General features: G+C 38.0%; 1 protein-coding gene and 1 long non-coding RNA gene across 2 annotated transcripts; one reads left to right on the top strand and one right to left on the bottom strand.

Moving 5' to 3' along the window:
- Positions 1-1,002: 1,002 nt before the first annotated feature.
- Positions 1,003-5,923, top strand: LOC136999881 (uncharacterized). Its single transcript, XR_010890154.1, has 3 exons — positions 1,003-1,606; positions 1,685-2,900; positions 3,018-5,923. It is a non-coding gene; the product is annotated as an uncharacterized lncRNA (long non-coding RNA).
- A 4,326-nt stretch (positions 5,924-10,249) lies between these two features.
- LOC105669299 (uncharacterized protein F54H12.2-like) lies at positions 10,250-11,122 on the bottom strand. Its single transcript, XM_012362174.2, has one exon. It carries the CDS (start codon positions 11,120-11,122, stop codon positions 10,250-10,252), a length of 873 nt encoding a protein of 290 aa, XP_012217597.2.
- Between the last annotated feature and the right edge of the window lie 954 nt (positions 11,123-12,076).

The raw sequence follows: 12,076 nt of genomic DNA, 5'->3' as shown, positions 1-12,076 counted from the left end.
TCCAAGGGAGCCGAGGGCATTTGCTTCAACATGATGGAGTGGCAGCAATTTCAAGAAAACATGGAACTTATGGCTGATTATTTAAATGGAAATAGTGTTAAGTCTAACTCTATTATTATCAACAAGATAATTATAAATTTCACCACCGCCTATGGAGCAAGAGCCCTGCTATTGAAATATCAGGAGCAAGAAGAGCCTTCTTCGGGAAGTAGCTTGACTGTAGAAGAAATCATCCATACTCCAAAGAAACCACGGACATATTCCTACGCAATAACAATGCAAAAGACTACTTTTCTCGGACTGGAAAACTTGCTCGATTGCGTAAACGCTAATTTAAATCAGTTAAATATAATCGCAAACAGTGTTAATGATTGCTCTAAATATCTTATTAATAAAATACAGGTAAATTTACTCAACAAGAACTTCATCGAAAGTAACATTGTAAAACACACTATAAACACTAATTGTCACGATATTCAACATAATGTACGTTTGCAACTAAAAGATTTAACATTTCTCGATACGTACTTTGAAATAATATTTTTAGAATTAATTGCACTTTACTTCAATCAAATTGTACGGATAATCAAGTTGCAGCGAAAATTGTAATCTATACGAACGTACATTTTTCTTGCATATACGGATTTGTTTATGACTCTCTGAATACTCTCCAAATAAATGAAATATTTTTGTCTATAACGTTCAACTATGTATTTTTAAGAAAAATTGTTACAAATAAACATATTTTTGTATTCCATTTCTTGCATTCATTTCCTTCCCCTTTTCGCATGTTCCTGCACGCTCTACTCGCCATCGTCAATCCTTACAACACGCTAAATCTGCGAAAACGGGTGGCTGACGCTTACCCCGTTCACGCAGTATCGCGCGCGCGGCCCCTTAACCATCACACCAAATATCAAACTAAAAGTCGCATGATCATTCGTCGCTGCGACGTCATTCTTTTGTTCGCTATACGTGCCAGAGAGTCCGGGGTACCTCATATAGACGCGGCCCCAGTATAAATGCGCCCCTTCCCTTCGCATACTAGAGGCGACTATGTGACGTCGTTTGTTTACATGCTCCATACCTGCCAGAGAGTCCGGGGACCTCATATAGACACGGCCCCAGCATATATACATCCCTTCCCTGCAAGGTCCCATAGCCATAAATACGACACTACGACTTACTTCATTAGATCTATAGGTAACCCAGCAGACTAGGATCAGGACTAGGGTATCGATTGTGTAACTAAACTGAAGTGAAAATGTGAAAAGTGAGCAGTTCGCGTGATTTCGTAACTTTTATCGTAGTGAAAATATGAACCATTCCACGTGAGTTTCCTCGACAAGAAATGTCTTGTCAAAAGATGAGTTTAAAGCGTTTCAAGAGATGAGCACATGAGAAGGACAACCTCCAAATGCTCTAAATCCATTACACGAAGCATTAAACACCAGATGGCAGAAATCGTGATCGCTCTAATATTTCCCGAAGAAAATGAAGAACAAAATGAAGAGGAAAATAGAGTCATGAGAATTATAAGAAGAAGATTGAGAGATGAATCTGATCCGTTTGCTCTACCTGAATCTCAGTTTCGTTCGCTATATAGGTAAGGTTATACATTAATGAATTATGAAAGAGGTTATGTCGCAATTGTGTACTCCTTTAAATAATTAATTAATTGCAGATTATCCAGAGAAGCATGTCGAGAATTGATTGCTGAATTAACGCCCTTTATGCCTGAAAGAAGAAGAAATACGGGTATAGCTCGTGAATTGCAGGTAAATATTTTTTTAATCATACTCTACACCACTCCAGTTTAAATAAATAGTACACACCATGATGTTTAACAATGAAATCACAGAGAGCTAAAGCTTTTTCTTAATTTAACAAAATTAATCTACTCTGCTAATGCACAATTATCTACGATCGTATAACTGCATTATGTTCAAGATTTTTATTATTTCTAGGTGCTTGCTTCAATCAATTTCCTTGCATCGGAATCATATCAAAGGAGAGTTGGCCAAGACTTCATGATGTGTATGTCACAAACAACGATCAGCAAATATCTTCACGTCACTGTAAATGCCTTAAATCATGTGATGAAAAATTGGATTCGTTTTCCAATTTCTCCTGAAAGAATTGAAAGAATCAAGAATGAGCAAGTATATTTTTTATTGTTTGCTTATGTCATTATGATTACTTGTAATTGGTTTCTATATATATTTGATATTGATCAATTTTTTAAATTGTTGCTGAAAGATTTTTCGAGAGATCTGGTTTTCCTGGAGTAATTGGTGCTATTGACGGCACACATATTGCTATATTCCCACCTGAAATGGAAAGGGAGCATTTATTTATAAACCGAAAACATTATCATTCATTAAATGTCTTAGTTGTGAGTATAGATAGAGTATACATATACTTCTTCATAGAAACTGTAAAATGCTGTAAATTCATATCGCCATTACTAATAGATATGATTTCCAGATTTGTGATTATAACAGTGAAATTCTTGCTGTAAATGGCGCACATGGTGGAAGAACACACGATTCGCGTGTATTCCGATCTTCCAGAGTTTTATCTCATTTAGTAGAGAAATATAGAGAAGGTAGGAGGAACTGTTGGCTTCTAGGTGTGTTCATTTATTAATATTAATAAAATAGATGACAGATGAAGGATTTTTTATTAACATTTCGTGAACATTTTAGGTGATTCTGCATATCCTCTTTCACCTTTCTTATTGACACCATTGTTACACTAACCAGAAGGAACTCCAGGTGCAAGATATACAGAGCATCACATTCAAGCTCGGGTAGCTGTAGAGCGATGCTTTGGTGTTCTAAAAGGTTGGCGTTGCCTACGAAAAGAACGAGCACTACATTATTCACCGGAATTTGCTGGTAATTCTTATTTTTTTTACTTTGATATAAAAGTTGTGTTGATTGCAGAATTTTCAAAAATGAATTTTGTAGCACTTACATATAGATAAATAATATTCGATTATATTTCTTTTACAGCTCTGATCGTCAATGCGTGCTGTGTCCTGCATAATATAGCAATTAAATGGAGATTGCCCGTAGATGACACATCTTGACGACATAGATATTGCACCATTGGAGTACAATGGAGAGCAGATTGAAAATGGACGACAAACGCAGAATCAGATTGTTCAATGGTATTTTCAAAATTAAAAGTGTAGACATTTTTTCTATTATGCGGTGTAGCGTTTTAATTCAGTGCTATTCGTACAAATGAATAATGTACCAGAATGTAATTTGTATATTATATCAATTATTACCAAAAACATTGTGTATATAAATTTATATATATATTTGTATAAAATGTAATGAAACTGGAAAGTAAATATAAAGAATTTGTGAAATGTAACACAATTTTATTATCAGTCTCTCTTTATTTGTACTTTATTTAAATTACAGTAGTATCACATCTTTGGTTTTAGCTTAGGTTTAGGTTTAGGTTAAACAATATAAAAGAATATATATATAAATATATAAAGAATTATATAAATATGTAAGAATATATCAAATATATAGATATGTAATATATAAGAATATATAAGTATAATTTATTCGAAATTACTCAGACTCTAGGTATTGAATACCGAAGGTGTCGTTTATCTTATTTTTAAATTCGTCAATGGAAGATTTCAATTCGCCCAAGAATTTCATAAGTTCTTGATGATGTTGTTTTCTCAGAGCTATTTCCTCTTTACATAATTCTGTTGTGGGTCCAAAAAACCACAACCAATTATTAATAATAAAATATATATATATTAATAAAATATAAGAAGATATCTATTGCATATCAGATTAAGATATCTAATATTCAGTTTCCGGCTCATGCGAAACACCGGATAAATCGCGCAGCGAAAATTAAAACCTAATTTACTTTTTACGCGACAATGCTGACGAACGATCGAATTTCGTCAGCAAGTTAGATCGTTAAAACTGCAATCAAGTGCAGTTTCACGTATATAAAATCGCCGTCGCGAGATTACGACAGCGGGTCTAAAACTATCAGTCACAAGAAACGGACGTATGTCCGTTGGGACCACAAATCTAGAAGAACGCGAATTATAACAATTCGCTAAAAGCGAATAAGAATAACTTGGGGCTCCGTGATACCACACTAAGACAAGGATTCCTGACGGAACCTAGACTACCTAGAAGTAAGGGAATTTGTAATAGAACAAGAAACCAATAAATATATGGGAGACTGTTTTTTATTGAAAAAACGTCAAAGGATTATTCCCGGATTCCCGGCCTAACTCCTCGGCAGATCCCGAATCCGTGCCCTGTCACCAAGGGCACAACAATTCTAATTTCTCTTCTTTTATTGTCAGAGCCCTAGTTTTCAAATCTTCGGACGTGGAAGTTTTCTTTTCCAATAGCGAAATCATAGTCTGATTTGTTGCTCTTTTTCCTAAAACGGATTTTTTTCTTGGAAGACTTTCCTAAAATAATAAAAAGATATATGTATAGATCGCAACTACTTATTCAACATGATGTAACAAAGTTTCTTTGTAATTTTTCTAAAACAAGCAACAAACATTACGCACTTGTGATTGTGCTGGTGTAGCGCTTTGTTGAACTTGCCTCTGTATATGACTAGTCACAACCTCAACAATTACTTTCTTTGGTGCAGGATATCCCTGAAGCTTCTGTATATGACTTGTCGCAGCCTCAACAATCACTTTCTTTGGTGCAGGATATCCCTGAAGCTTCTGTATATGACTTGTCGCAGCCTCAACAATCACTTTCTTTGGTGCAGGATATCCCTATATCCTGCACCAAAGAAGGGGCCAGACAAGAAGAAAAAGAAGACCAAAAAGGTCACCTCCAAGAAGGCCCCCTCGAAAGGGGCTGCCCCTCCTGCTGGGGCAATGGGTATACCCCAAGAAGGAGAGGGAGGATCCCTCTCTCCTGCCCCTACCATCAGGGAGATGGCAGGGACTGCTACCGGCCTGGCCCGATTGGAGGGCGAGGGGGGAAACGCGTGCCCAGGCCCGCAAAACGCCCCTCTTGAACCCTCTTGGGCCACGGTGGCGAGACGCGGCAAGGGACGCCAAAGCCAAACTGGTGCCTCACAGCCCGCCCCTCCTCCTCCCCCTTCCGCGAGAAGAGAGAATAAACAAAATGTTAAATTATATACGGTTTGCTGCACTCAAAAGTGCTGCTACTCATAATTAAAAGAATATAAAATATCTGACTTACGCTCACTTCTAATCCTTTAGTTGAAACATCGCAATAAGATCTTGTCATTGTTTCTTCATTAGCATTATCGGATTCCTATGCATCAGAATATTGTGTGATTAATGCAATTTGATATAATATATTAATGCAAGTCGATATAATATAAATAATGATTAATCTGGCTTTTTAGTAGTACGCATACTTGGGATAGTGAATTGCTCATCCAGTCAATTTCCTCAACTTCATGCCTTGTGCTTATAGCTGGCTGAGTATTTAGACAGGACAATGATGCATTTTCCAATGGCTCGAAGTTATCTCCGAAGCCTCCCTCGGGTATTCCACTTAACCCACTGGCATCTGGAGACATAAATTCTAACAAGTCATCTTCTAGGCGACTAGTTTGCAACTTTTTTGGAGGTCCTCCTCCAGTGCCAGTTGCGTAACTTTTGTAGATTGCTACTTTTTTTAAAACATTACTTTTCCAATCCCGCCATGTCTAAAACAATAAGTATACAAGTTTAACGTTAAGAAATTTGATCTGAACAATTCTATATTCAATAAACATGATAAAAATTGAGATAGTCAATTCTGTGAAATACTTACTTTTGCCCACTCCTTTGATGTCTTCTGCGGTCCGCAACCTGAAGAATTCACTTTTTCAGCTAACTGTGCCCATAATTAATCCTTAAAAATAATAAAGTAATATTTAAATCAAATTATGGTGAATTAATGATTTTACTCTATTATTGTACATTCCAAGTAACGTATGTTAAAATAAATTTTATAGGACTTACTAGTTGTTTTTTACTTTCTCCTTTCGATCGTATTCGTCCTCGGCCAAAATCTGGATGTATTTTCATAAATTCTAATAGAATTTCTTTTTGCTTGTCTGTTACGTTCATAATTTTTATTTATATATGTTACACAGCACCAGAATAACAATCACCCATGTGTTGTACAACTCACCGGTCTAAATAAAAAAACTTAAGTAATACAGTCTCAGACAAAACTATATTCCTCACATTTTCATCTAGTAATGTCGCATTTTCACTTGACAGTTACAAAATCGGGCGAATATTGTCATGTGAGATGAAAGTGTGAGAAGTGAACCATCTCACCTAAGTTAGACAATCGATGCCTAGAAATCCAGTGTTCCAGGTTCGAACCCAACTTGGATTTTCTCAATTCGGAAAAAGATAAAAATTTACGTCATCCCACATCCGCCTGCTATAACTACAACCCTACGACTTACTTCATTAGATCTATAGGTAACCCAGCAGACTAGGACCAGGACTAGAAATCCAGCGATCCAAATTCGAACCCAGCTTGGATTTTCTCAATTCAAAAAAATAAAAATTTCCGCCATCTTGTCAACAGCCGCCATCTTATAGACGTCCGCCATGTTGGGCCCACTGCCATCTTTTCCCCCTCCCCTTCCCCACTCTATGACGTCATTTGTTTTGACGCCAGACCAAATGTAGGTCAGTGGGTCAAATATGGAGTAGGTGGTGTGGGTTTGTTGTGACGCCCCATACCTGCCATATACTACTTATAAGAAAGGTTAGTTCTTTATGGTATTTATAGAATTATATATTTTTCTCATAAAGAAAAATTAAAGAAAAAAGAGCAAAGTTATTATTACATATATTAGATCTTTTTTTTTATAGAATAATAAACAAAAACGTTTTTGCCTATATTTTCCTCTGTATAAATAGTAAAATAAATTGAACTTACATCATTAAAAAAAATAAAATTATGTCGTTTGCATCCTCTATCTACAACGGAAAATAATTTGACAAGTCTTGATAAAAAGTTATGTCCAAATTATAGTATTTCTTATTGATGATAATCATTAGAAAAATTAGATCGTCGATACTATAGTATAATTGAATAAAATATAGAAATACCAAAATTATAATACATAAAAAGAAATTATTATATTATAATTGTAATTACAATAAAAAATTACATTATAAAATAATTACGATTATAAAATCGAGTCCTGGAAAGCCGAACGGCGAGTACGCTGCTTGATGGTGTTCAGCGCTCACAGAGCTATCATTAGTGGCGTTGCATGTTTTCTTATAAAATGCATATTTCCGCAAATTTTCAATGAATCAATCTGAAAATTTCCAGAAATCTTCCTTCAATAGTGAAGAACAAATGTCTCACTGGAAGTTGTTTCAAATTTCAAGTTCCCTCGATACTTTTTGTCGGCAAAACTAAAAAAACGTGGTTACCAATTGGCCTCAATTTGCAATTAATTATTATTAAACAATAGGCGATTTTCAGCTTCTTTATTATTTTGTAGGCATCGCTAGACTATACTGCATGCGTATACCAAATTTCAAACAATTTCAACAAAATTTGGCCAAATTACGATGATTTGTATCTTAAAATCTTATTGAATTTGGGGATAAAAATTTTTCAGTTTTTTATTTTTCTTATTAAAAATAAGCATCAAACAAAAAAAACTGCAAATAGAAAAAAGTTCCGCCTCGTCATTCTGTACAAGCCTATATTAAAAAAAATTAATTTTGCAACTTTCAAAATTTTCCTGCTCTGAGATGTTTGGACAATATTTTTACACGATTTCGAGCGCAGAGCGAGTTCTTTGATCCGCGCCCTTATATGCTTGCAACAAAAGTACCGTTACAGTGGGTGCTTTCCAGCAAGTAACACAGGCGACACAGTGCGACACAAAGTCGACATAGGTGCTTTCCTGCAACGACACAATACGACACAGCTTGACACAGCTGAGAAGCAAAGTCGAGATAGTTGTGTCGTAAATCAGGATTACCAATTTGAGTAACTTTTAAAATTTTTATATTTGTAGCATTGAACATTATTAAAACGTTATTGTAAGGTTAGGAATATCTCAAAAAGAGAAGATTTGGAGATAAACACAACTGTGATACACATGCTAGAATATTTTTACCTCAGGAATCTGTGTTTCGAATTAATGAGATGAGCGATTGTAAGCGAGATAACGCAGTCAAGTTGTCGCACGCACGAGTTAAAACTGGATATAAATATAATAAAATAAAATATAATAATAATAAATAATAATAAATTGTAACAGCACGCGCTGTTACTAAGCGTCACGCGGGCTCCACGTGAGCACCCCCATTTAGGGCCGCATTCCGATCCCCCAACTCGAGGGTAAAAGCTCGAGAAGGGGTAGCTGCCGGGTAGGGTAGCACCCCAAGTGGGGGTAGTGCGGCCGGTATAAAAGCCGGCTCGCGGAACCGTTCGAGACCCATTCCCCGAATACGACTCGGACAAGCCTCAGAGCGCACTCGGAAGCTCCGGTCGTACTCGCTCCCATCCCGATAGTCGTTCTAGGGGCAGGGCGTTCTCTGCCTCGACCGGGTGTCTCGGCGTTCGACTTCCTGTACCTCGTCGTTCTAGGGGCAGGGCGTTCTCTGCCTCGGCCGGGTGTCTCGGCGTTCGACTTCCTGTACCTCGTCGTTCTAGGGGCAGGGCGTTCTCTGCCTCGGCCGGGTGTCTCGGCGTTCGACTTCCAATATCCCTTGCACGAGAGAAGTCTCTCACTGTCTTCGGACACAGCGTACCGGCAACCGTCGATGACTCAGCAAGGCTCGGATATACGCGGTACCGCTTATTTTTTATTACTTTGCTCCGTACCGTACGAACCGACCGATTAAATAATTTAATTTGTTTATAATTCAGCCAAAAGCGCACCAACAATTTACGCCGTTTATTTTCCGTTCATTATTCATTCGTTCGCAATTAAAATTATACACATGTACCGTCGCAACATTTACTCGTCCAACCGATAAGAAATTATTTATTTATTTCCGATAGTTAGATCCGATTATACCGTTCCAAAAATACACATGTACTCGTTGTTACTATTTTCTTTTATAATTATAATGCTCTATTGAATAAATAGTTATTTTTCTTTAAAATTATTTTTGTTAATTTGGAGTCTCCCGATAAACCACACGAACGAACTCTGGCAAACTGACGAGTTATTCCGCGTCGTAAGAATCCGCTTCGCTAACTACGCACCGTCGAAAATTCCGCATCGAAAATTCCGCATCATTACGCACCGCCCGTGAGGCGTAAAAATACGCACCGTTACAAAATAATATAATAATAATAAATTATAATATAATATAATTATCTCTTCGTTACAGCTTGAATTTGTACAAGTTAATAAAAAAATATAATTATCAAGAATTCTGAGTCTATCCGTTTTCCAACTCGCTAATTAGCTAGTTGCCTGAGATTACTCTAGAAAACATCATTCACTGTGATTTGAAACCGATGGGTATGTACCCACATAGAACAAAAACCTCCAATGGATGTACATTAGATGTCTGTCATGGAGATTCGGGACTTCCAGTGGACGTCCATTAGATATCTAGTGGACGGCTACTACAAATCCATAGTTCCGCTTTGCATACGTCTATTGGACCTCCATTAGACATCTTCATAGATGTTCATTAGACATTACGTGGATCATTAATAAAGAGTTAATGGAGCTTCAATGGACAACAAATTGACGTTACGTGGATCATTAATAGACGCATCAAGGAGTTTCTGTGGACGACAAACCGACATTACGTGGATTATTAATAGAGAAATCATGGATCCTCGGTAGACGATTAACCGACGTTACTTGGATCATTAATAGAGAGCTCATAGATCCTCAGTGGACAACTAATCGACGTTATGTGGATCATTAATGGAGGGTTTATAGAGGATGGCTGGATAAAAGATGGCTGGATATAAGAATGTAAGTATAATAATTAAGTAACAATATCCCAAATATTGTGAAAAATTGTATTTATTTATACAGGGTGTCCCATTATAAAACATCCACGCAAATTACTCCGAAGATAAGGGTGATAGCAAAAAATGACCTTAACAAACTATTCTTATAGAATTCGTCTCGAACAAAACTGAATCTCTTTCCGTTGCTTTACACGTCATTTAAGAAAACAGACGTTAGGGAAAAATGTACGTAGTAGTAGTAGTAGAGGTGGGGGGTTTGACGTTATAAAAACCTAACCGCCAAAATCGACGATAACTTGTCGAGAGGAGTCTATTTCTAGAATATTGTCGAACTCTGCATAAACGATACAATTAACGGTCGTGGTAAGCGCCTTATCAAATTTCACTTCTAATCGCAAACTACCATGTTTCGCGAGATTCCAATGTCCGGCGTAATGAGCGGACAAGTCGGGGGTAAGATCAAAAGCGAAAAGAGTGTAGCCCTGGGCATAATCCTCTCTACTTATAGAATTTCCCTCGTTCAAGAAGTGAATGCCGGTTCCCGAGAAGAGCGTGTGGTAGGCTTCGACGTAAAGCTTTTCGTCTTTCGAGAAGTTCGGTTGTAACGGCCTACTGGGAATTTGCATACCATCGGCATACAGAGAAAAGAAATTTATACCGTAGTTTTTGAAATTAAACGGATTCAATTTTCTATCGCCATTAAACGCTCTGTTATCGACAAAGCCGACTATTACACGTTTCGGCAGTTGTCCGAGTATTACATTATCTATCAATTCTCCTACGAGTCCGGCGTGAATAGTAAATGTTTTAACCTCGACTTTTGTGAGAGGATATTTGGCGGTGGTTTTACTCAACATTCTCGCGTGCGAGAGTAACACACCGGGGCTTATCTTTGCTCTTGTAACGAGCAGACTAGCGTCTAGAAGGCGTATTTTTGACACCGAATTAGATTCCATGAGGCAAAACGAATCTTTCGAGCGAACGAGCCTCATTCTAACTTCCACCCCGTTGATTAGGAATTTATCCTGATTGAAAACGTCGCAGTGAAGATGACCTATGAGATCTAACGCCTGTCCGTCTCGAATGTAACGCGAGCGTTTCACGAGAGCCTGATTCGTGGCTTGCGACTCTAGGAGAGCGTCCATTAAGCCAGGGGTATCCGCGTCCCGCAGGAGGTCAGATGGGAGTTTTTTGCGGGTGAAGAATAATTTAATAACGCCTCGATGTAAGTCCGATACGCGTAAGCGTTGTTTGGGGGTGACACGAGTTTTTGATTGAAATATATGTCGATTTGGTCGAACATGGAATGCAGTAAATGATTTACAGGGCCTACTTTGAACTCGGGGGTGCCAGCGGCGGCACCGCCTCCTGCTAGGGGGGAAGATTCTACGCGTACGCGAAGACTCAACATGGTGTGCGTGAGATCTAGATAATCTTCCCCATGGCCGGGTATGACGAATTCTATAGGCGCGTTGTCCGCGAGCGACGTTACGGGTTTGTAATAAATCCATTGCGATCTCTCGATGCTGGTTTGTGTAGGCGGTAAAGAAAAGAGATCGAGTGCACTCTTTAAGCACTCGTTTGAATGTGTATGAAGAAAGGACATGCTCCGTACATTCCTAATTCACACGTCGATTAAGAGAATATGTCGGCTACACTGCGTTTCTTGACTCGACGGCAGCGTCCTGTGGATGGCTTTTTTTTGTTGTTGGTCTTTCTACCTGCCGTGCGTATTTTCTTCGTTGCCCTTTTTTTTGTTCGTGATTTTTCTTCGCGCGTTGGTATTCTTCGACGATTTCTTTTTGTTCGTCTGACGACGACGGCGCTTAGAAACAGCGTTGCGTCTTACGTGACTGAAGAAAGGAAACTGAAGCGCAGCTGTTTTGCGGATACTTTATAACCTGTTCCCTTCATCAAGCTAGTTATTTTTTCTTTGGCTCTTCTTTTGAGATTTTCGCTCGATTCCTTGAGACGAGATTTGACCACCTCCTTGAACGGCGTATTATTTTCGACATTCTCTATCACGTTAACGCCGGCTCGTAAAGCTTCTTTACCAACCGCTCGTACACCTTTACTCAGATAAGGAAGCACTTTCCTGA

Source organism: Linepithema humile, chromosome 5 (assembly GCF_040581485.1).
Source record: "Linepithema humile isolate Giens D197 chromosome 5, Lhum_UNIL_v1.0, whole genome shotgun sequence".
Lineage (NCBI taxonomy): Eukaryota > Metazoa > Arthropoda > Insecta > Hymenoptera > Formicidae > Linepithema > Linepithema humile.
This window is presented reverse-complemented; position numbering and strand designations above follow the sequence as displayed.